This window comes from Pecten maximus, chromosome 7 (assembly GCF_902652985.1).
Source record: "Pecten maximus chromosome 7, xPecMax1.1, whole genome shotgun sequence".
Lineage (NCBI taxonomy): Eukaryota > Metazoa > Mollusca > Bivalvia > Pectinida > Pectinidae > Pecten > Pecten maximus.
This window is the reverse complement of record NC_047021.1, coordinates 22,628,471-22,655,871: the sequence shown is the minus strand read 5'-3', so window position 1 is coordinate 22,655,871 and position 27,401 is coordinate 22,628,471. Positions and strand designations below refer to the sequence as shown.

Sequence of the window (27,401 nt, the reverse complement as noted above, 5' to 3'; positions counted from 1 at the left end):
GTAAACGTCAGTGGTTCCAACCTAAAGCACTCTCTCACTTATATCCCTAAACTGCTTCAACAAAAGCTATCATTACTCTCAAATGAGTATCTTGCATGGCTGTTTACATAAAACTTGTCACATGCTTTCAGCATATTACATTATTTCTTCAGTGTTTTATTTTCAAATTTTTAAAGACACTTGTGCTTAAAAGCATGGATTAAATTAAGTGTATTTTGTGTGAATGCAGCTCAAGTTTACTACAGCCTACCCACTAGATCAAACCACTTCCTTTTGTAAGGAAAAATATACTTTCATCTGCACATCTTAAGCCACAGTTCTGCAGCAAAAGAGCTTTGGATTTTCATTAAAATTTTCATAACTCTTAAGATCTTGTTATAGTGAATATATTTTCCAGAAATAGAAATATATTCTCCATTAAACATGATCTGTTGTTGAAATTGTTTTAGTTTTATATGAAGGATAGAAACCTAATACAGCATAAATCATTTGCCAGTTTAACTATTCAATACAAAATGTGACTGATTTTTTGTACAATATTATACATCAACATTAAGTAGCTATACAATGATAAAGAACTTTACCATAGATACAAATTTGAATATATTAGCATACAGACATACATATTTAGCCAACAAATGTGTATAAATGAGGGATGACTATGGCAGTGCATTAGACTGTAGGCTAATAATGTGTATTACAACAGCTGGGTTACGGTGTCTACACCACCAATATTTATCTGTCTAAAGCCATACATTGACGTGAACATAATATGTACCAATAAAACAAAACTGACCTTGACATTACCCCCCTGGTCCAATACGATGTTTTCCAGTTTCAGATCTCTGTGTACAATACCATTCTGTAAAACACAACAAATATTTCATCACATCAATATATTTTTATGATTTCCTGAACCAATCTCAAATGTGATGAAATTCCAACCATTTTCCTTCACCATTTAACTTATGGTTATGTTACTATTATCTTAGGGTTATCATATCGTAGAGCCAGTGGGAATCCGTTAACACAAATACTTTATACTTAAATGTTCTGTAACAGAAAACCTGATAGGCGTACGTACCTGATGACAATAATGAATGGCAGAGACAATCTGTCGGAAGATGCGTCGTGCATCTGCTTCCGAGAGTCGACTTCGATTGTTTATGTAATCATAAAGTTCCCCGCCAGTAGCACAATCCATCACCAGTATAATCCGGTCCTTGTTCTCAAACACTGAAATATAAAATAAAAAGTCCATATATGTAAAAAAAATCGGATAATTTCCTGTTTCCCACAAGTGAAGCAATACATGTAAATGTATATCCAAAAGTGACTTCAACCATGTTTAAATCAAACTATGCGACTAATAATTGGTTTTCACTTGTCTTCTACCCTGAAAAGGAGTGGTCAAAATAGTATCAGTGAATATTCTGACAAGGTCATTGGTAACCAGTGAATATTCAGACAAGGTCATTGGTAACCAGTGAATATTCAGACAAGGTCATTGGTGACCAGTGAGTATTCAGACAAGGTCATTGGTAACCAGTGAATATTCAGACAAGGTCATTGGTGACCAGTGGGTTTTCAGACAAGGTCAATGGTAACCAGTGAATATTCAGACAAGGTCATTGGTAACCAGTGAATATTCAGACAAGGTCATTGGTGACCAGTGAATATTCAGACAAGGTCATTGGTATCAGTGAATATTCTGACAAGGTCATTGGTAACCAGTGAATATTCAGACAAGGTCATTGGTAACCAGTTAATATTCAGACAAGGTCATTGGTGACCAGTGAGTATTCAGACAAGGTCATTGGTAACCAGTGAATATTCAGACAAGGTCATTGGTGACCAGTGAGTATTCAGACAAGGTCATTGGTAACCAGTGAATATTCAGACAAGGTCATTGGTAACCAGTGAATATTCAGACAAGGTCATTGGTGACCAGTGAGTATTCAGACAAGGTCATTAGTACCAGTGAATATTCAGACAAGGTCACTGGTAACCAGTGAGTATTCAGACAAGGTCATTGGTAACCAGTGAATATTCAGACAAGGTTATTGGTACCAGTGAATATATTCAGACAAGTTTATTGGTACCAGTGAATATATTCAGACAAGTTTATTGGTACCAGTGAGTATTCAGACAAGATTACTGATACCAGAGAATATTCAGACAAGTTTATTGGTACGTATACCAGTGAATATTCAGACAAGGTTTTTGGTATCTGTTCATACAAACTATTAAATGGATTATTTTTTTAAATCTTAAGAAAATCCTGTACACCTGACAAAATGTTTACGTAAACCTGGCAAAATTTATCCTTGACTTGTGTCAATATAAATTACAAGCTATTCATTGGATTAAACATAATAATATCTGTAAGGTTTTCCAGACAAACTCCTAGACTGTGCTGACAGTGTATTAGTATGGGTATCAGGTAGGTCGCCTTTAGTATTTGTATGTGTAATTTTGAGTAGGCGTAGTTGGAGGAAACCGACTCCTCAAAGTAGACAAGATGACCCTGCCATTGTGTTACTTTACACTACAACAGTATGCAACACACATTTTGATGGAGTTGGACAGAGATAGGAGGAAGAGAATTTTGAAGAGGGCACTGTAGGTCAGCCAGTCAGCAAACATCTCCGGTGAAACCCTTCCCTGACCGGAGTGTTTCTCTTGTCAAGTGAAATTGATTCAGACATTGGTATTTTTTGGCAACAGTGAAGTATTTTGTGTAAATCCCTAAAGATTGGAGAATTCTTTGCAAGTATTTTAAAAATTTTGAAGATGCCTGTGTTTCATCCCAAAGTAAATGGCGTGCCTTCTGGAGGTGTCACTGCCATAACAACCCTACATCGTCCTGGGACTGTCGTAAATGATAATCCAAGGTGTCTGTCATTACGTGATACACTTTTCTGCCTTTCTGTGGTGATAATTTCCATCATCTTACTGACAAGACAACCTAGTCTTTTTTAAAACCCATTTCTTAAATGTCAAGCTTAAGATAAGAAATTATTCCTTCCATGTTTACATATCTTGACAACAGTTGACATGGCTTTTCTCATTTATGACCAATCCCATGCATGTTATTTTCACATAGCTATACATATATAGACAGATAACAGGACCAAGTCTCTGGAGAGATGTCTAGTGTACATTTCACGTCAATTTCACATGCAACCTTTCTAAGTCATGTTGAACTGAGTAGATAAATAGATTTATCAAAATGTTGCAGTAATTAGGTGTTTTTTTTAATTTGATCCCTGAATCACACTGAGGATAAAATATAATTTTTGAGAATTTAATTACTTTCTCTTTATATTCAACAAAAAATAACCAAGATGTCATAATCTTTTATTAGAATATATCATATCTGTCCAATTATCCATTGACATGCCTATTATATTACGACCTTGTTCTGACAGTCTGACCTGTCTATGTGAGTTTGATAAGGTTGACTAGCCATCCATCTAGACACACATATGTACACTAACAGACCAAGGTCCTATATCAACAATGGACGAAGTCCCGCAACAACACTGATGAAGGAGCCTGCACTCTCAACTGATCAGGGAGCACCAAGTACTACGATGATGTACAGGGGCAGGGCGATGATGTACAGGGGCAGGGCGACCTTAGACATCTCGTCCTGGACACATTCTACACAAACCCACACCAAACGATTATATTTACATAAGAATGTTTATATATTAACGCACCACATTAACCTTGGCAATACACCTAGATATACAACATAGATCACCCTCAGCCTGTCTAAAATACTTCATCAACAACAATACTTAACCTCAACAATTTTTAACAAATATTTCATCATCAGTTATTTTAATTGCAAATTTCCTTTGTTTAGTGTTATTTTTAGCCGTATGCAAATTACTCAAAACCACACTATCTGAACTCTGTAGCAGTTCTAGGAACAATTTACTGTCAGATTTATTAAGTGTTTCCCTGATGTACTGTTCCATTTGGAATTCCATGGGGTTGGAGTTGTAACTGTTAGTTTAGAATATTTGTCCACAATGATGACCTGTAGGGTGAACTTGAAATCAATACTAGAGATCCGGTACCTGGTTTTGCTTACGGAACCTGATATAACTAGGATACTATCAACATAATACACAAACTTAAGTAAACAAGTCAAACAGGTTTTATTTACAGAATTCATGCAGAATATATAGCAACCTCCATGAACTACAGTTTGTAGTGGATTACAGAATATTGATGATCACTAGAAATCATGTCTAACACTTGTACCTGAAGCGCGTACCTCGAGTTTCCGGGCGAGAACTCTGGCATGCAGGCAGTGACTACATAGATAGCTATGTGAATCAATATTTGATAAAAGCCCGACAATTGATATCTATGACTAATAACTACTGTGTGTTTCAGGGAATTCCCAGCTTGTTTATGATATGCCCTAATACATGTATAGCACACCACAGTTTCTCTACTCAATGAGAGGACTTCCTGATGACAATTGTCTGCTGATTATAGCACACAAGTCTCATCATCGATTACATGACATCCACCAGGAACATCCTCAGTGTAGTCTCTGGAAAAATGTCAACTGATGATTTTAAATTTCATTTTGAGCAATCTTGCGAGCCAATCCATGTAAACAGTAATTGTCATCATTAGGGGGCGTACGTTGTATGTCTACAGAAAAAACCCTTATACCAAATAGCTGTAATAGGGAGTGTTGTATGTCTACAGAAAAACCCATATACCAAATAGCTGTAATAGTGTGTTGTATGTCTACAGAAAAACCCATATACCAAATAGCTGTAATAGGTACACTGTAGTGTTGTATGTCTACAGAAAAACCCATATACCAAATAGCTGTAATAGGTAGTGTTGTATGTCTACAGACAACTCATACCAATAGTGGTGTTGTATGTCTACAGAACAACTCATATCTGTATGTCTACTGCACAACTCATATCTGTATGTCTACAGAACAACTCATATCTGTACGTCTACTGAACAACTCATATCTGTATGTCTACAGAACAACTCATATCTGTATGTCTACATAACAACTCATATCTGTATGTCTACAGAACAACTCATATCTGTATGTCTACAGAACTCATATCTGTATGTCTACAGAACAACTCATATCTGTATGTCTACAGAACAACTCATATCTGTATGTCTACTGAACAATCAACCTACCTAAAGCTGTCGCCTATAGGGGGCACTGTTCGATTGCAGACAAACCCAATTAGTGATGGCTGTCACCAAAAGGGGCTGCTGATAAAGTGTACCTATAAGTATAAAGTAAGTCCCAATAGACAGGTTCCCAAGTGTACCTATAAGTATAAAGTAAGTCGCAATAGACAGGTTCCCAAGTGTACCTATAAGTCTAAAGTAAGTCCCAATAGACAGGTTCCCAAGTGTACCTATAAGTCTAAAGTAAGTCGCAATAGACAGGTTCCCAAGTGTACCTATAAGTCTAAAGTAAGCCCCAATAGACAGGTTCCCAAGTGTACCTATAAGTCTAAAGTAAGTCCCAATAGACATTCATGGAGGTAAGGTTCCATAGTGTACCTATAAGTATAAAGTAAGCCCCAATAGACATTTATGGAGGTAAGGTTCCCAAGTGTACCTATAAGTCTAAAGTAAGTCCCAATAGACAGGTTCCCAAGTGTACCTATAAGTATAAAGTAAGTCCCAATAGACATTCATGGAGGTAAGGTTCCATAGTGTACCTATAAGTATAAAGTAAGCCCCAATAGACATTTATGGAGGTAAGGTTCCCAAGTGTACCTATAAGTCTAAAGTAAGCCCCAATAGACATTTATGGAGGTAAGGTTCCATAGTGTACCTATAAGTATAAAGTAAGCCCCAATAGACATTTATGGAGGTAAGGTTCCATAGTGTACCTATAAGTCTAAAGTAAGCCCCAATAGACATTTATGGAGGTAAGGTTCCCAAGTGTACCTATAAGTATAAAGTAAGCCCCAATAGACATTTATGGAGGTAAGGCTCCCCAGTGTACCTATAAGTATAAAGTAAGCCCCAATAGACATTTATGGAGGTAAGGCTCCCCAGTGTACCTATAAGTATAAAGTAAGCCCCAATAGACATTTATGGAGGTAAGGTTCCCAAGTGTACCTATAAGTATAAAGTAAGCCCCAATAGACATTTATGGAGGTAAGGTTCCATAGTGTACCTATAAGTATAAAGTAAGCCCCAATAGACAGGTTCCCAAGTGTACCTATAAGTATAAAGTAAGTCCCAATAGACATTTATGGAGGTAAGGTTCCATAGTGTACCTATAAGTATAAAGTAAGCCCCAATAAACATTTATGGAGGTAAGGCTCCCCAGTGTACCTATAAGTATAAAGTAAGCCCCAATAGACAGGTTCCCAAGTGTACCTATAAGTATAAAGTAAGCCCCAATAGACATTTATGGAGGTAAGGCTCCCCAGTGTACCTATAAGTATAAAGTAAGCCCCAATAGACAGGTTCCCAAGTGTACCTATAAGTCTAAAGTAAGCCCCAATAGACATTTATGGAGGTAAGGCTCCCCAGTGTACCTGTAAGTATAAAGTACACAGCCACTGTCACATCCTCCTTACAGAAGTATCACTACCATAACCTGTTGACAGGTGATCTATACATTTACAGTCAGCTCGTTAAGAAATGACATTCTTATACAAATGGCTTCATTTTATCACATTAAGGTGTAGATTTTAATTATAATAATGACATCTTAACATTCCCTCATGTAATAAACTTCACTGCTCAAGCGACATAAAAGTTTGGCAGCGATGGAGAGTCTGCCGGGGAGATTGTAAAATGAATCGTGATCAGAATGTTTGTCTCATCAGCCTGTCTGACTTCAATATTTTTCTTTGAGCTTTTAATTGACTCCTGTAATTGATCATATCTTGGAAATCTATTTGTAACTCAGCTAAAATTCCTACACACAATACATTATGAATGTCTGCCAACAAAAGCCGAGTTAAACATTTGATTTTTTTTTGTAATGAATCTACAACTTCAGATGTATTTAAAAATTACAAAATGTGTCTCAATCCTACCCTATGTATACTGTCACGCCAGCTTTATATACATATACCATTCATATATCTCAGTGGGTCCGCTTTGAAAATTTCCAGACATTCCTTACAAGTTCCATACTGCAATAAAAAGGGCTTGGCATTCTTGTAATAAGGTCTGAGATCTGCATTTTTTGGCACTTGACAAAGGCAGATCTAAGAATGGAGTGTGGCTACAAAGGCTTCCGACTGTACACGTGTACGCTACCGTCGAGTCACAAACAAATTATTAATGGAGCAATCGTCTTAATCACTGAAAAGTTCTCTGTAAAAACAATAGATTAGCATAACTGACTGGCCGTTCAATAATTCAATGGAGAATAGACTGGCTTTAGCCATGGCTGGTATTCAAAGAATTCACATAAAAAATCTAATTACTCTGTTAGAGGAACTCAATTCATAAGAATGAAGAGTAGAATCGGACCAACTGGTATGTATTATAGACGATTCTCCTGTGGATAGACGAAGCCTGTCATTGGCTAGTCAGATCTAGAGGCAGGGGCCTCGACACTTTCTCAATGGAAATCCTACCAAAACTAGATCCCTTTATGGAAATTGCTAATTGAATTCCACAGTAACGTGATCTTACTGAATTCCTTTTTTACGCTGAATAATTCATAAATACCCAAGAGCATAACAAACTATGTTCTAATGACCCAAACACACCAGTAACTACCGACAACTTTAACCTCATCTCTGACAACCTGACACTCAGAAAAGTAACTACCCCTGGCCTCTGACCTTCTCAGACAGACTAGCAACTACTTCTGGAAAAAGACGGAAATAAAATGACTCCCAAAAACATAATAACAGTTCTTAGTACATACATTTAAATGGGCAGGTGTCCTTTGTTGTTTGATAAAACAAAGAAAACCTGGCAGAAATCTAAAGTCATTATATATAGAAGTTGGCAACTAAAGTAACACATTTATCTAGTTGTTTGAAGTTTGTGACTGATTTAAAGTTCTGAATGGTAGTAGAAACTAAATAAAGAAATAAATGCAAACGCATTCATTACAGTGCATGCTGGGAGACGAATTGTCTACCTATCATAGGAAGTCAGTCTATCTACTTTGAAAGGAAGTCTGTATTCTGGACACCGAAGGGGATCTGGATTTGAATGAAGCTGTTCTATGGGGGTTGACCTTTGGCAAGACATTGAAAGTGTCTGATAATTTAAGCACTAACTCACAGATCAAACACTTTAATATTCCATGAAGACATTTATCTATCTCGGAAAGCAATTTGTACCCTGCCAGACTATCAAATATATTGTTTGTTTTCTTTTCATTTGCAAAATACAGACAAGAATATTAATTTTTCTGTTGTATTAAACAAAATATCTTGTTGCAAAAGAAAATCACTCAATTTGTCCATTAAATCTTTAAAATATGATTTGGAAATGCTCAGAAAAATACCTGTGATTTATTCCAGCTTAATAACAAATAAATAGTTCACCATCATGTATGCACATTGTAGCAAAGACATGGTTACACCGAATCATTTATTGATAATTTATGACTTTTTATAATTTTCCTTTCCTTTCTGAGAAATGTTATTCTACCAGGTAAGATATCCATCTGTTCCACAAAGATAATAAAACAAATTATCTGGTGAATTGGGGACCCACCCAAGTACAGGGGCCAAGGCAATGTATGCCTGTTTACACTCGTGGTGCCTGTATATATTATGTAAAGTCTGATTAGATATCGTCCGTATGATCCTTCACACCTATTGATAATGACTCAAATCTCTATACAAACTTCCTCATCTAATTTTAGTCCTAACTCACATGATAAAAAGCTCTATTTTTAGTTCGTCACATGACCTATGATTTATGTAAGAATAAATTTGAATGAAGAATGTGACATATGTAGACAAGATATGCACCACTTATACCCACTTAGAATGTCAAGTGTAACCTGGGGAGACAGATAGCCCTGGGCTAGATAACCCCCGCCACACTACTAACGACAGATGGACCCCTGTCAGTAACACTGGAAACACAAATGACAGACATTCCTAAACTTCTCCAGCCAGTCTCCTCCAGAGGAACTATGACACTGAGCATCTCTCTCGGCACCAGGTTCAATGTTAATTCCACAGTTATTGATTTCTTTTTTATATCTGACAAACAAAAGTGAATTAATCTTTGTACAGGGCTTAGAGACAGGCCTTGCAGCGTAATTCAGATGTTGATCATGAATTCAGCATATTGACAACCTTTGGGATAAAGCGGTAGATAAAAAGTTAACAGTATCATTTTCCTTCATTCTAATCTTACAAAACAATTCCATTATATCTTAATGGCATAATTATCACTAAATTGACTGCATTTTTATCACAGAACAAAGCAGATTTATAATTTCCTAAAATGTCTTATCAACAAAAAAACTATTAATGCAGAGTCTAAAATTAATTTTGAATTAATGTCCTCCATATTTTCATCAAAATGACTTTATAGGAATGCTGACATTAATTGACTTTGTTTTATCACCTCAGGGATTTAATCTTAGAAGGGGTGGAATGACCACCACTAACAGTCTGATAAACGGTGTGAAGGACACTTCCCTCTCACACATCCTGAACTGGACACACAGGGTGGACAATGCCAGATTGTGGGATCTCCAGGTGATACCTAAATCACTGGATAGAAAGCCTTGATATGTCTAAGGACTTAGTGTCCCAGTGGTAGGACTGGTTTTATCTATCCTCTGGGGTCAGCCTGTATAGCAAGCTGTTACATTAGGCTTGATTAAAATATTTTCTTACATGAACAGCACAATAAAAGTCTAAAGATACTGACCAAGAAATATCTGACCTACCTGACCAGGTCTTTACCCTAGTCAAAATGTGTGGCTCACAAAGAGTCAGATTGAATACTCTATACATGTATACTAATTATAAATCTAAATGCAAATTTCAAACTACTCAGCATGACTTGTCAAAACTGAAAGTGTAAATTTTAATATAATTTACTTTTCATATTTATACCTTGAAGTTAAACACTAAGTGTATGAGGCTGTAAATTACCTCGTAACGGAAATGATAAAATAAATTATTGCAAAAACAATGTATTGTGATAGAGAAAGTTATGTACATCAGACTTGAGAGTCTTCCTTAGCTTACAAAGGAATATAAAGTATGCAAGACGATAGCTGCAGAGTTATTACACCTGGGTAGATCTTGTCACACTAAACTGAACATTCTGAATAGCTCAGAGCCATCACCAATCAACACAGATTCTTTGCATAGGACAACTACAAAATGTCTATCATGTTACCATGAACTTGCCACAAAAAGCCAGTCTATTAGGTCAACTTTGAAAGTGATTCTCCAGTCATCAGACTGATCATACACACGTCTCATGTCACACCTGGAATTTAGGGAAGTTGGCAATAGACTGTCACAGGTGTAAATGTCTTGTTATTCGTTTACTAAATTGTTTACTAGATTGGTGATTTTTACAATTTCTAGACTGGGTCCCCCTAAATATTTGTCTCCACCACCTGTCCTGTTTGGTCACATGTTCCTGTCAGACCAGCACTTGAGGGGCACCTCTTACTCTAAGTAATAGTTTCACACACAAACCCCAATCCTAACAATGGAGAAGTACCCCTATCAATAGCCTTTGTAACACAACATTACCATTAACAGCCGTGAAAATACACAATGTCTGACTAAACATCATCTTTACAGAGAAAGCATGGAACGCCAATCAATTGTTCCGCGTTGTTTACCAAGCCACTTCATGCCAGTCCCTCTGTATACCCTTTTATAAGTCATGCAACCTTATGTTTTGGGATTAAATCTGATTTGTTCTAGTAGACACTGGTCGCTTTCATCCCCAGATCACCTTTACATTACACTTATATAGATTGCACCAACACTGTTACATGTAAATCAAACAGCCTTCGAGATTAGTTAATACAAATATTTAATTGCTGGTCAGGAATGTGAGGAATCCATACTTCCTTAGCAAGCCCTAACAGATCGAAGTTTAAAATTCACAGATATTTTATGAGCTGTTAAAAACTTTTTATTGTGCAGAGAGCTGTGTGTTTACGACACTATAAGCCTGCACACTATCGACTAACCCCATGTACTAGAGAACTAGGGTATGAAGTGTATTAAGGCCACTGTGTACTAGGTGAGACCGTTTAGCTGGACTACAAATGACCAGGTGAATAAACACTCATTTAGGTGGTCTGACCAGTACTTTTAACAACTAATACAAATGACCAATAATACAAGTACTTAACAGGCGGTGAATTAGATTGAACTGGCAGACCTCCCCGAACCAAACAAAGATGGATGTCTATATAGGCTTTGTCCTCTTCCCCCACACATGTTTTTGTTCTGGTCCTGGTGGTCATCATTTGAGCCATTGTATTGGTCAGCTGTTCACTATAATACTTATAATCATTTTGTTTGGATATCGGTTAAACTTCTTTTTGTTTTCCTCAAAATATCCTTTTCTGTTACCGTAATCTTGAAAGAGATCAATCAGCAAAAAGAGTCTGACCACAACGTGAATCAGTCTATGACTCATCTGTCCCTATAACCTTTATGTATTAAGTATAAGTAGTTATCGTCCCTATAACCTTTATGTATTAAGTATAAGTAGTTATCGTCCCTATAACCTTTATGTATTAAGTATAAGTATAAATCGTCCCTATAACCTTTATGTTTTAAGTATAAATCGTCCCTATAACCTTTATGTATTAAGTATAGGTAGTTATTGTCCCTATAACCTTTATTTATAAGTATAAGTAGTCATTTATTTTGGTAGCAAAGTTCCCTTGCTATATTACAATGAAGGCCATTTCAGAACAGTACTCTCATTGCCACAATGATTCTTGACAGCCATTTGTCTAATCTTTTGTCTTATCTTTTAAAAATGCTCCTTTTCATATGAAACTGACGAGACAGGAACAAGGTGACAGACACAACATGATATCCCATTCTACAGACAATTACTGGTGATGACCAGTCAGCAGCTTACCACAGCATCCATCATGTTTTTGTAATGAGATGTTTAAAGAGCCATTTTCCTATACATGCAATCATGCAATTTTGACTATAACCAGTACATCATTGGTGGAGAGTTATAAAACAAAGGCTGGATTAGGCCTTAGATAACAACCTCAGAGACATACTAATCAGGGGCCCGGCTGATTTAACAAGCTCCCAACATCTGGGTTACAACATCAGATTCATGTCTGATTGTTCCTGCAAGTTTGAATGTGAAATAGTCTAGCATGTGTGCCGCCCTTACAAAGTGTGACCAATAAATTAGAAATAATACAACACAGTGCCACTTAGGGAACCATCTGCCTAGCTGTACGGGGAATAGAAACGTTTCAAAGGCAATAATGATGGCCATGAAAAGCTGTGAAGTCCCTCACAAACAAGGACTGATCACATAATGTGTCTGGATATCTATGGGTGACATCATCCCCTCTGTGGCTGTAAGGCTGTCCTGTTGTCGCCGTGGTAACAATCTCACTTTCTATCCTTTGTTTAATGTTGACTCCTTAATGGTGCCAAACTATCTGTATTCATTTCACTAAAACAATCTAAACCTGTCTAAATTAAACGTTTTCTTATCAACGCACAGGTAAATTTGTCATCTGTGACTTTATTCAGTGATTAGATACGGACTGAGAGTCTATCAGGTCCAGAAGACAAAAATCCTGTGAAATCATGCTACTGTTCTTTGTAACAGTAGAATAGCGGCCATGACAGGGTGTTACTCAAATTGTAACACATCATCAAATCTTAACAGAATGATGTATTGGTGTAAAAATCATATGCATACCTATACCCCGATTATAGAAACTAATTCACTATAACTTTAACTTTTAGCGTGAAATGTGCTAAGTTTGTAAAATTGATTAAATAGTATTTGCCATGTCTGTCTGCCCCTATAAAGGTTTCTGAAGTACATTTCTGGTTCGGCAGCACATTTACCTTCTCGGACGTTGACAATGTTTTGGTGGTTTAGTGATGACAGGATCCTGATTTCTCTGCGGAGTCGGTTGAGGTCGGTATCATCGTTAATCTTTCCTTTCTTTATGTACTTGATGGCCACCTAAAACATACCAAACATTACAGTGTTATAATTCAGTCAAGAAAATTGAATAAATACATGTATACAAATTTTCATAAACTCCAACAAGCTTTTGTTTACATTAAAAAACATACATACCGGTACATTGTATATACTTCTCTTAGACATTTCTTCTTGTTTCTATATCAAAGTGCCAACCTTTTTGCACTGCTGTGAAAATTTTGCCTATCTAACCTGATATTTCAGAGCCACCTAATTATAACCGAATATTTTAGAGGCACCTCGTAACCTACTATTTCAGAGCAACCTAACCTAATATTTCAGAGCAACCTAACCTAATATTTCAGAGCCGCCTAACCTAATATTTCAGAGCAACCTAACCTAATATTTCAGTGCCGTCTAACCTACTATTTTAGAGCAACCTAACCTAATATTTCAGAGCAACCTAACCTAATATTTCAGTGCCGCCTAACCTAATATTTCAGAGAGTTTGACCTTAATGTTCATTTCAACATCTTGACAATTTGTTTAATACTGTGTGGCATTATAAATGCTGACTAGCCGGGCTACTGGCAATAACAAGGAATAATAACAGACATGTGACCTGTGTTTGGTAGACATGCTCTAGTACCAAGTATACAATTTTGACCACAACTTTTAGGATTTATATGAAGTGAAGGTCAGAGTTACTTAAGTGGAAAACAATCAAGTTGATTTATACAGAAGATTTTGAGCATGAATAAATCCAATGATTTTGTATCAACAATGACACAGTATATTTTATATGTGAACATGGATGGGTGCCTAATCCAAGGACTAACAATACCACCAACTTATATTAATAAACAACCCCAGTATAACAGGCTTTGGTTAATCAGCTGGTAACAGTTGGTCGCATGACCTGGCATTCCTCGGTAAAGTACCTGTGTATATAGTATATATATCCAGATTAATAGATGTGCGCCTCGCCACGATTGACAAGGAATAAAAGTTTATCGGGTACATTTACCATGTCACAATATTTTCATATTAATGCCTATAGTTGTAACGTACCAAGAGACCTACTGTGCTTGCCAAGGGCGAAAGCACCTGTGAAATTTCTATGTCATGATCACACGACCCCACTTGGTTCAACATTACATATATCTATTGTACCTGTATTAAAGTGTCTAATGTAGGTATTTTTTTAAATTTTAGTGTTACATAATTTTTGTTCAATTACAAGAGATATCTATTGTGTACATGGACAGCTTATCAGGTTTTCTATTACGTGTAATTAGAACAGGCTTCAACAATGTGACTGTCTTTTACTTCTCTGGTCTCCCTCCCAAGAAATGGAGTCTATGAACTTGTATTTTCTTTTTCTTATCATAGAACTTCTTGTAAAGACAACCTAGAGAATGGAAATCAAAGCTAGTGGTCAAATTTGGCCTGTTCTCCACGCCTAATGGCCCAGGTGAAAATCTCTGACAGACCAATAAATCCAGACCCAATTGACTTCTGTTGTCAATAGCTCCATAAAATCAGAATTCTTCTTTTTTATTAAAATGACTACACCCATGTTTGACGTATGTAGCTGAATACATTTGATCAGAAACCAGCAGAATCAAACAGGTTTTATGATGGGTGTAAAAAAAGAGTCACTTTCTCTAAAGGTCCGTGACAGATTAGAATTTTACACACAGTTAAATCTTTAACAACTGAAATTGACGTTTACAACTTAATGAGGTCATTTGAAAACAGAACTGTGCACCAGGATGAATTTTACAGGTAACAGGTAAGTTGCCTGCTCCCGTTATATTATCTTCCCCCATTCATAACTGAAATTTTTCAAATGGCTGAGTTAATGTTCTTTTTAAAGATTGCATTCCAAAATAATCTTAAAATCAATGTGAACTTATGTCTAGTATTTCCTGGAGATGGTATTAGAAGAAAATCTGTCCTAACTTCCAGTCATCCAATATTACCTTCACAGTTCCTTTAAAAAATACCTGTGGTTTGTCACACACCCACTTTGATTCTAAATCTGGATTGGTATATGTATGACTCAAATCATATCAAATAAAAGTCTAGCTTCATTCTATCTGGAATGCTTTTACAGTGTTAACCACAATATAAGGAATTGGCATAATTGTAATTTTAATATATTGTGAAAATATATTAACAGACCCAATCGAATGATTGACGAGAAAAGTTGTTTCTATGTGACAACCACCTGGAAGTTCTATTTAAATTTGTAAGGTTAATGAAACAAATACGGTTATAATATTGCTTTATGACTAATAAAAACCTTTTATGTAATGGGCACTGCTAACACAAAACCACAGGTAAACCAATACTGGTAATGTTAAAAATGGGGACATGGTACCGCAACATGTTTAAATATCAAGCTGACCTTGGCTATATTTGAAAGCAAATACCTGAAATGTATTACTAAGATGATAGCAATTTTTGATAAAATAGATCTACACTATACCATCTGTATTACAGTACAAAAGCTGAATCACCTTCGTCCACCTACGTTTATTTTTTATACAAATGAAGATACTCTATAATAACAATCAATGTTAATGTACTAATCCAAACACAATGCCTTGTAAAGACAGACTATTGTTCTAAACTACCTAGGGCATAACTCCTAACACAAACATGCAATTGGAAAATACTATACCCCCAGATTTCTATGGGGAACAGTCATGAGAAAAAACCTTGGTGCGATTGTGTGAACAACATTCCTTGTCAGATAATCCTCGATTGTATGAGGATGAGGTTCAAGGCAACCATTGACTGCCACAATAACCAGGTAACCAGGCTTATAAAGAATTAATCACCCTTCATAAAGACTTACCTATTAAACACTTCAGTAATTCTAGATTTAGGTAGATGTCTCAAACATTACTGGCCGGCTTTGTTCCCAGATAACAGTTTATTACAATTAAGATAAGGTGGATATCCTTTTTGTCCATTTAAAAGGCTGTTATGTCTGTGTGAGAAATAGATCTGAATTTGAATGCAGTGATTTGTCTATTTGTAAAGATGATATTGTTTAATTGCTTCCGATAACATATTTTACATATACACAATGTATATATTTACCATTAAATACTTCTGTGCACAATGTTTTAATATCTTTTAATTTTTAAATTAACATATAAAGAAAATAGAATGCTCAGGATTTTCATGATATACAAATTAATTTCTGAATTCTGAGTGCATTTACTGCGATTTATTTCGATGTAATGGTAGTTTATCCAGAAATTGTGAATTATGGGACTGGTAGTCATCCTTGTACTAAAGACGGTGGAGGATGGATTAGCACCTGTGTCACACAAAACCACAGGTGTCAGAAGGTACACATTGAGAGGCGAGACTTAAACCTGTAATTATAATCAAATATGGTCACTTAATATCACTTTGACCTAACTGCCATATAATTACAGGTGTACGCTGAAGGAGGTGTCAGTGTGTACAACGTAACCATTCATATTTTAATTGCAGGCCTTAAATGTTTCCCTTCATAACCTGTTATATATAGATCAGGTGAACTCTCCCTTTCTGTGTAGGAAATTGGTAGTCTCGTCTGCTTCACGACTATAAAGGCCACGCTTGAGTAGCAATTATCCCCTTCATCCTCCCATTCCTTTTGCTATTACTATATCAGTCGCAGTTTATGTTGACCCTCAATCTTTATCAATTAAGAGTGGCGATAAAAAACACACATTTACAATTCCTATTGTATATAATAATATACATATGCAGGCATAAAGTGTTTGAAGCCCTCCACTTCAATAGCTACCATGCAGGCTTTTTACATAAAACACAATTACCTGCCTTCTGCTACAACTATTAATGCTAAATATTTCAATAAGGTCTTAAGTATAGGGGGCCATGTTGATTTCAGTATTATAGTTAACAAAGAAAACTGACAAAGCCTATACTGGTTTGTACACTAGTACATCTGTAACTGTTAGGTAATTCCAAAGTATTGATATTTCCTCTGTTATAATTATTTGAGGGGGGTGTTAAGGACAGCACAATGACATTCACCTCCAACAATAAAACATCTCAATATCATGTTGTCACCCCATGTACTGACCATTTACACCAGTGAGAGTGGAATGATAATGATAAGACTACCCTTTGACAGAGATTGTGAGATAGAAATGCTGATTACCCTAGGTTGGGTAATCTATCAATGACCCAGAGGTCAGCCTACATTAACACTAGTCTCTCAGCTATAAACACATAGGAAATTTAAATTAATGACATATGGTCCCCACTAGGAATACAATTGACCAGAGGTCAAGATGGACTGTTCAATTGTCGTGGATGTGTCAAAGTAATGGCACCTTGTTAAGTGATTAAAGTTCAGTTGTCATACACAGTCAGCAGGAGGAATGCTCACATTATCATTACACATTAACTCATTTTAAAAATTACCACAGGTAATTCAGAAATAATCAAACAGAAAAACCATTGAAAATTTGACTCTTTGCATAGAATATTTTACAAATGTATATAATTTATTTAATGCCATAGCAATCTTAAAACATTTTTTTTAAATAGACAAATACGTATTCAAATGTAATGAATTGTACTTAATTGGTGTGATAATGAATTGTTAACCACAGACCACCTTTTATACTGCATTCAATTTGTGGGAAACCTGATCATCTCCATTACCTAGATATCTTTTTACCCTGGCCAGACCTTTTAAAACACTGCTTATTTATAGCTAATGGAGTTTGAAAACAAAAGTGCCTTTCAGCTCCTGACTAACAAATGTTCAATATTTAGACGTTGGGTAAATGGTCGGTGAGGCATTACCATACTAGGACAAAGTTTGATGTGTTTTGTGGTGAATACACATTCTGGCATTGAATGATATGCAATGTCATGTTAACAAGACAAAACCACTTCTGTTTGTGTGGATTAACTGTGCTATAGTTACAGGGTTTGAAAAAAGCTTTATAAATAGAATCTATATTTTTATAGATATCGAAAAAGATTACAATTAAATAGTACAAAATAGATTAAAAAATCAGTGCCTGACCTAGTCCACCAAATCTGGACAAATTTTGCTACTGACATTTAGCTCTACTTCTGAATCATAGTGATATTAACACAGAAACAACTACCTGTTCAGTTTAACTGAACTGAAAGTTTTCAGTTTCCTAGGCCATATCGCTCGCTAATGTTTTTATGAGTCATGTTCAACTGTCAGATAACACAGGAACATATAAACTGGTTACACCTCCAACTCTGTGGTTACCTGAGGTATAGAATTATATCATGGTATGTACATGGTAAATCAAGAAAAACATCTCAATACAGATTTTATAAATAAATCCTGTTTGAGTTTCAAACAAATTGCTTGGTTTCATGTACATCAAACATACATACTTATATACTGTATATGTATGTATACATGATGTTTATTTCATAAAGGACAGTGATTGTTATCGCAGGGAAGTCATAGCTAGTGTTATTGATTTGAGTGGGTTATGAGTTACACTAATGGCTGGTGACTGTAACAAACGTGTCACATACCTAACGATCAAATCAATAGCCAGTATATTTATGTGTATTGTAATTGATAGACGGCATCTACATCTCACTGACATATCTGCTATCTATCACTTTTACTGCCATGTCTTACTTATCAATTGGACATACACTATAGTATAACTATTATCAATTAACTATGCCAATAAAATAATGTACATATTGGTGTATATTCAAATCATTACTTGGTTCAAGCAACAAAAACTTCCATCAAAAAGATCAGTCATTATCATTGGGTATAATTAATTTTCTATAAAACCAAGTACATGTAATTCTTTTAACAATAGCATATTACAAGAAATAATATATTATCTAATGTACTACAGAGATATCAAATCAGTTTATTTAGTGATATCTTATATGCTAGTATCTACCTGTATACTGCTTTAAGACATAAACCACGTTTTACAGAAGTGTACAAGTTTCTATAGATAGGCCACAGGTTACAATCTGTTCTTAGTGGATAGATACGCAGCTGTTGTTCTGATGAAAGCCACTATACATAAAAGGGTAGGATAAAACCCCTGAAATAATGTCAACTCTGGCAGACATCCTGTTTTTAGTAAATCCATAATTTTTTTTCTGTTGATAAGCTATGATGAACACTTCTTTCCAAATCTTGATTTTTTTCCCAAAAAAATAAAAAATAAATAAAAAATAAAATGAAAAAAAAAAGATAATAAATATTGAAAAAAAATGTATTAACAATGATGGAAGTCAGGCTTAAAACCACAGTGTTAATAGTTCTTCAGCTCCATTACGACTTTTTCATTTTCCAAGAAATGATACAGCTTTCGAGGAACCATGAAGTGCCGGTGAATCAATTAGAGTACATGAAGTGATAATGTATGATTATTCCATGAAAGCAGGATATTGGTTGAATTTTTTTTAAAATTGTTCAGTTTAAATGTGATCAGTTAAGTATATTACAAATAAACAGTTGACACAAAATGACAATTTTATGGTATGACATGATGTTACAAAGTGACAATGACAGCTGTTTTATACCTGTTCCTTGGTCGATTTCTCAACGGCAAGTTTAACCTTCCCATAGGAACCTTCTCCGAGAGTTTTAATCAACTCAAACCGGTGTTTCAGGTTGTGCTTGTGGTGCACGGGTAAGGCTGGTCCGAGCCCCATCCCTCCCTCCATTAGACCCGACAGAAACTCCTCGTCCATCATTCGTGCAGGCATGGTCAGCCTCACATCTACCCCGGTAGTAACAGGGATAGGTTACGCCAGCTGGCACCACACATTACAGTCTCCCCAGAAAGGCATCGACTCGCTGCTTCAACACTATTTGTACACAATACGAAAAATAGGGTGGTTATGAAATTAGAGTTGAAAGGAACAAATGTTAAAATCCAATATACCAATCCGAAGATAATGAACCACTTCAATAACTGCAGGCAGTGTGTGTTGCTGTCAGTGCGTATTTATATCCAAGGTAATGTGGTGTTGCTGTTCAACACTGGTTAAAATACACCGCTGAATGCGACAGCATGGGACAACCTCGCGTTAGCACTAAGTATTCAATAATACACCTATTTAGGTTTGTTTGTGCATTACATACTTGGTTATGAGATAAAGAAACTACACTCACCACTGACGCTCGTGGTGGGCGGAGCTTGTCGCACTCAACCTCAAGCCATTCAACTGTCAGCTGTCTGTCTCGACATTATCATGTCACGCTCGATCGCCTCTCGATCAGCTGTTGGTAGTTGCCTTTGACCCCATTGAACTTCGCAGTTAATATTATTGCGCGTGTATTTTGTTGTTGTTTACAAAGATTCTAATCTTACAATCGATATATGATTCAATCCCAAAATACAATTATCTTATAAATAAGAAAATGTATGCAAGGATATGTTAGGATGCTATGCACATGAAGAATGAAATCAAAAGGATTATTTTCTATTTGATACAGGAAGTGAGCAACTACGCTACATCCGGTTTAAAACAAGGAAGTGAACCCCGAAGTTGACAATAGACTTGAAGGGATAAAATGTCACAGGGAAACCAGCGAAGAAATAAACCAAGGGCATCAAATAGCGGTTCTTTACTGCTTGATAATTCAGAAAATGAACAATTATTCGGATTGTTGGGCAGAGGATGTGTGGTAAGAGTATAACCAGTATGCAGAGTAGATATATTACTATGCACCTAGACTATCTAGTCCGAATTTTCTGACGATCTTACTATGTAGACGTCAGAACTTCTTACGTGCAGAAAACGAGAAAATGTTGTCCAAACGCCGACCTGAGGGTGGGTCGGAAAAATTGCTTGTTTTCTGTATGCGTCGAGTTCTGATGTTAATCAGCTTTTGGCGATATTAACATCAGAACTCTTTGGATTACTATGCACCGTGAGCATAACACTATGACTAGAGCAAGGGTACGTAATTTCGCACAGTACGTAAATTCGCACACCTGACATTTTTTTGCGTTTTTCCTCCAAGTGGTCGAGGGCTGTGTTTTTTTGTTTACATGTTGACTAATGCCAACCTTTAGTGGAACATTTGCCGTTTTAAGTACATATTTTCAGATTTAGTTCGTTTTGAAAACAAATTTTAACTGATACGACTCTCGTCCGATAAAATGGATACCGGATGATTAAATATTTTATTTAAAATAATCCCAATTGTTGATTGGCATGTGAATTTGCAAATATTTAAGGAAAATATCATTTGATCAGATTATAAACAAAACTTATTACAAATCCACCAAGTATAACTAATAACAGCGCTGACCTGCAGACACCCCGTCATTTTCACCGCCTTGTTTACATTACCTCCGTAGGGAGCGGTCATTATTTAAAGCAAAAATGGCGGTAAATTGACACTTTCCAATTTTACATTATTTTGTTTTTAAAGATATTTTTAATCATGGCATTGGGCTTAATCTTAGTTTAGGATGTTGTTTGTCTACAAAATGGCTGAAAACTATTTTTACCAACAAAATTAAAGAAGTTAGATGGGTGTGCGAAATTACGTTCCCGATCGTCTTCAAACCCAGCAATAAACACAAGTTAACAACAGCTCCCTTGCGCAGTGATACGTGTGCGCATATCAGGTTGCACACTTGTATGTTACGAAGCATTTGTACATCTAACAATGTGAGGTATTCTTTCTTGATTTGAAATTGATTTGATGGAAATGTATTTAAATACATACCGAAAGTGTGCGAAATTACGTACCCCCACTCTATATTATATATATAGCCAGAGACGGAGTAAGCAGGACTCCGTTCCTAATTAATTCCAGACAAGATGTAAAAAATAATGAGTACGATGTCTCAGCTTAAATACGTGTACTTTATAGTCACATTAGTGCGCCACTATCGGATACTGAGTGTATGGTTTTAGGGTTTCCTCTGGCCCTGACACCATGTCTGGTATGGCCAGTCGGTTCTGGCTAGAGCGCACTACTACGAAACGTGGAATTCTCCAATACCATTTCTTCTCGCTAAGATTTTGGTGCAAATACAATAAAATTGTCACTGACATGACACCTACCTTACATATATGGATAAATGAGATATTATTTACCCCTAAACACCCATGATGATGTTATTTCGTCTGTATAGACCATAGAACGAATATTCATACCCTGCCTACACTGCTCTCCGGCAGGGTATGAAGTCCCTCCCATTGCCGATAGTGTAGCAAGCCGCGATGTGATTCACATCGGGCAGTATTTAGCTGTGGTTAAAATTTTCTCGGATAAAAAAAACACATGTAAATTGATGATTCTGGTATCTATTATCAATATTCAAGCCACAAACCTGAACATTACATCAACTGTTTGACAATAAATAGTAAAATCCAAAACGAGCAAGACACACAGAGATATCAGTTCAAACATACCACCATCTTTGATACAAGTGTAAAGGTCAATTTCCTTATAAGGAAATCAAAATAAATTGATGCTAATGAGATTTCCCGAGAGATTTCAACAGAAAAACAGATTCGGAGTTATATACCTCGGTGAGGAAGGTCAATTCATTCTGAAATTATTTGATTACGCAAAGTAAGATTCGCTTTCTTCACAAGAGTTACAAAACAGTGGTTAAATATCTCTGATTATGTATTTATTTATCGTAGTAGCTTCATCCATATATGGATCATGGGTTCCATATTTGGGTTAGAATCCTCGCGAGAGTTCTTGGAGAAGTATCATGGCGGATCAGAGACAACTCCGAGCAGTATGATATCAGAATATGCGAATTAAAGATTTCTAGATTAGACGGTAGGCTAATCCATTGCAAAATTGTATTAGAAATGTTTAATTATATGAATTATTACTCCAAAGTTAAACGATATCCTCTACTTGTAGCATTTTCGAGGTTAACTGTTTTGCTACATTACGAGCAATGGGAGGGAATCGTAGCTCTGACGACGACCATCTGTCAGAAATTGTCCGTCCGTCGTCCAGAGCTACGTTATCGCAGCTATATAGACCATTGCTTCACGCAAAACAATACAGATTCAATCTTTCAGTAATTGGAAATGATTTGTTCATATATTCGTTTGATACAAATATGAACATCAAAAATATGATTCCGACTAGCGAGGTGGTAAAACAGATTAAACTATTTGTGTTTTCTGAATATTTGGGATGCCATTCAACCCTGTATAATTGTAATAACATTGTTTCTCTACAGTTGGTTTAATTATATCTGATCAATGCAGTGTTTTGTTTCTATATCCTGTTTTTCCTTTTCTCTGATGGTTAGACACAATTTTCTTTCTCATACGAGAAAACATTTGGTCAGTTAAATGTTTTTTAATGTTAGTTGAATCATAAACAGGTCCAGTACCATACTGTACAACTACTGTATATGTAGTAATTTTCGCCCTAGGTTATTTTCGCCCTTGAGCAACGCAAAACATATTCGCCCCGTTTTAAATTCGCCCTAAATTGTTTTCAAGAAATGTCCTTTTCCTCGTTTGTAAAATCAAAAAATTCCGTTCGGAATTCTCAATACAGTTAACGTTGCACTCGGACCACTCGGGACTTATCGAGTTCCCCAATTGTCTTAGCAGCATGATATGTGAAATATAATCAGGTATGAAACAAAGAACGCTTACCTATGCTCAGATTTTCTTTTAGTCCCTGCTAATTCAAGTAGTATCGGGTATGCATGGGTGATTTTAAGCAAACACGATTAATTGTAAGTTCACAGCACCGTGACTAATGACAGTTTTGACTGACCAGTGTTTTCTCTTGTTCACATGTACATACAAGTACATGAATGGAAGCCACAATTAAGCGACGGTGAACTCATCAAATTAGTCTTTTCCATGGCAGGAATTTGATGACACTCTGTATTTCATTTTTATCATGACCAGACTACATATTAAAAAAAAACAGACTGAATTTTTAAAATAACTTAATATGTATCGTTTTTAATTGAAAATGCTAAGCCTAGTACGTGATTTTACAGTTGAAAAGTAAGAGGGTATGTTTGTGATCTGACTACACTTGGCCCATGTACTATGATTTATAAATCCTGCAATTCGGCTTGAAATTTTTGCCTTCATCTTAAATTCGCCCTATCTTCAAAGGGCGAAAATCAAACGGGGGCGAAAATTACCAGGTATACAGTACATGAGAAAGAGGATAACAAAAACAGAACTTTAGTTACAATTAACACTTGTTTACATGTTATACAATGGGGATTGGGTTTATACAGACAGAACCAAGGACTAATTACATGTACATTGGTAATCAAATTATCTCCCAAGAAAACCCCACAGCCAATACATTTATGTAACATTAAGACAGATGAATTGTAATAGCTAAACCAACCCAAACAATTCATCCCTACAAATCATATCATTTCCTTCTAATCAAATACAAAAAAATGTACAATAAACATTTGCTTCAGGAAGAAGTGGCAAACTCTGGGAAATAAATCTGTCGGTCAAAGTATAAAATAGCTTCTGATAGTGAAAGTTAAAATATGGCCCAATAAAACACATACAAATCCATGAGGACAGGGAAGTAGGAGACACTGATATTAATGGATATTAATAGATATGTTAATGTCTATCTATAAATATGAAAGTAATAGATTTAAATATTAATATCTAATACTTGCATTCTTCATAATTAATGAAATAAAATACCCAGCTGATACTCCTACCTTGAATTACATTGTCAGTAATTGTACATTACATATTTATACAGACAAATCTTTATAGATGGGTGAACCTGTTATCTGTTTACTGCAAAACCTTGATTAATCAGTGTCACTCAAAATTTACCTTGACCACATGTACAGCTTCCACCAACTTGTTCTCAAATGCATGCATGATTAATTTTTTATTTATCATAGATAAAAAATTAATTATGCATGCATTTGATTCAAAAATGTATCATGTGTATTGGAGGAAAACTTCTGTAGGATGAGGACAATATGTTTTATCTGAAACATGCACCCAAAAAGACTGATTTACATTCAAATTTCTTTACTGCAAGTCTGGTACATTTTATATCAGTGTATAATTGAGATGTCATAGAACTTAGGTTTTTTTGTCTCTAAAAAAGGCCTTAGTTATAACTTTTTGAAATATGGTTATTGGACATAACGGCACCTACTGACAGCTATTTTGATCAGTTATGAACTTCCACAGAATGCACAGTCTGTTGGTATTGTTTTGACTGGAAATGAATTCAAATAAAGCATGCATTGTCACCATAGGTGATTTTTTTTTATAGAGTTTCATCAACACCTGGCCAAATCTAATTTTGACACATGTACAGGTGTATAATTGATAAAGGATTAATATGGCCTGGTGTGATTGTATACCTATGTAATACACAGTAGTCCATTGATAATGTCAATGTCGGTGTCATGTCTTTCAGTGCAACATCAATGATGAAATGTGAAAAAATATGCATGACCATGTTGAGTATTAGGCTTCCGCATGCATAATGTACAGTACCATTAACTGAAGCAAGGAAAGAAAGAAATTATAACTAAATAATTATAACAGTTCTGTTCTCAGCTTCTCATGCTACAGTTTTCTTACACACTCGAGATCTTATTTCATGGATTGCAGTTTCAGGTTTAAGTTTTGCATTTATATCTGTTGCTTATATAATTACAAAGTTCAACTTTAACTAAACTTGGTTTGTGGTTAGATCACATAGCAGAATTTTTTAAATTAGTACTGTACACCATTATTTGTAGAATGCTGTTAAAATTTTATTGTCCAGTAAAATAAGAGATTTTGGGAAATTTCACTGGGCACTGGCCTGGGTTGTTAGTAAGGACATGTATCATGACATCGATATCCCGATAGTTATAGTCAATGTATTACCAATAAATAATCTAGACCAGTCCCTGTGCTTGAAACTGTATATAGTCAATGTATTACCAATAAATAATCTAGACCAGTCCCTGTGCTTGAAACTGTAATGAAGCATGTTTCACAACATATCAGACAGCTTTCTAGTTCTCACATGTTGACATGTACAGGAGCTGATATTTTGGGGTGAAAAAAATTACAAATTGTTTTACAATGCCTCAATATTCAAACATGTCTATAACATTGGATGTTAACTTGCTATTCCTTAATGCGGAGATTTATTTGGTAGCTTTTTGGGGAAAAGACAAACAATTTCAGTGAATTTTGGAGTTTACTAAAAAATATCTGTGCTGTAAAAGGGACAAACAAGACCTATTATTCTTGTATTTGATATACACATCATATGTGACCAAGTAGTTTTCTTTAGTAAATAATACTCTAAGTGACATCTGATTTAAATACTGACTGAGCAGTTTCCTTCATTAAATAAAATGGATGTCTTATTAGTAAATAAATGTGACATCTTAATATTTCAAACACTGACTGTTTCCTTCTGTAATTAAGATATGATAATTTTGTGTTTTAGTCCTTGGCTACTGGTGTTGTCCAGTTGTACACGGCAGACCCTCCGGCGCGGACACGATGGACAAAACGCTTTTGTGGTGTAGCATGTTTTATCAAGGACAACCCCAACCGCTCTTACTTCATCAGGGTGTTTGACGTCAAGGTGAGAAAGTTATTTATCTTTTCAATGTGAGGGGTAGTTCTGTCTCAAACTCATGTGTAACTTTGTCAGTTATTGTTATATATATATATATCTGATAAATATTATCTACCTACAATCACATGTAAATTAGCCTTACAAGATACAGGAAATTTTATTTTGTGTCGTATACATGGTAATTGAACGTTAGCTCTGAAGAGCTATTATTACGACAAACATATGGAAAATATCACAGCCTGGTTAACAAAATAATCAATAAAAATAAACATGTACATCACTTAAATAAAAGCAAGGAGTTACATAAGTATGATAACAAGAAAGACCATGTTTGAATAAGATCATCAAGATTAAGAGCAATTAAGTTCAATAGCAAGCACAAATCTTATGCAAAGTCATAGGGTAATTAAAAGCACAATGGCTATAAATATGTTACATAGCAAAATATAAGAGTTGACAGGATAAGCATTACTATATATAGTACAATCTAAAATACATACCGAGTGTATGGAGCATGATAAATAAAGGTAAAAACCACATATAAAATGGATGTATTAAATACATTGTCAATAGCCTTGTCACTTAGGGAACACTATTGTGATGTACGTATGTCACATAGGGAACACTATTGTGATGT

General features: G+C 35.6%; 2 protein-coding genes across 3 annotated transcripts in view; one reads left to right on the top strand and one right to left on the bottom strand.

Moving 5' to 3' along the window:
* LOC117331933 (NUAK family SNF1-like kinase 1) overlaps positions 1-20,432 on the bottom strand; it is a 29,675-nt gene extending 9,243 nt beyond the window's left edge. Inside the window, exons 1-5 of one of the 2 annotated variants that reach the window (XM_033890931.1) lie at positions 20,333-20,432; positions 19,738-20,025; positions 13,065-13,185; positions 1,085-1,236; positions 797-862 (exon numbers count right to left, since the gene is read on the bottom strand). In XM_033890931.1, coding sequence (XP_033746822.1) covers positions 797-862; positions 1,085-1,236; positions 13,065-13,185; positions 19,738-19,923 — 525 coding nt within the window. In that variant the 5' untranslated portion in view covers positions 19,924-20,025; positions 20,333-20,432. Of the gene's footprint in view, positions 1-796; positions 863-1,084; positions 1,237-13,064; positions 13,186-19,737; positions 20,306-20,332 lie in introns of those variants that run through there. The other variant, XM_033890930.1, reaches the window with a different exon arrangement.
* A 249-nt stretch (positions 20,433-20,681) lies between these two features.
* LOC117331932 (neural Wiskott-Aldrich syndrome protein-like) overlaps positions 20,682-27,401 on the top strand; it is a 37,653-nt gene continuing 30,933 nt past the window's right edge. Inside the window, exons 1-2 of the mRNA XM_033890929.1 lie at positions 20,682-20,848; positions 26,630-26,770. Of these exons, the coding sequence (XP_033746820.1) occupies positions 20,735-20,848; positions 26,630-26,770 (255 nt within the window). The 5' untranslated portion in view covers positions 20,682-20,734. The remainder of the gene's footprint in view (positions 20,849-26,629; positions 26,771-27,401) is intronic.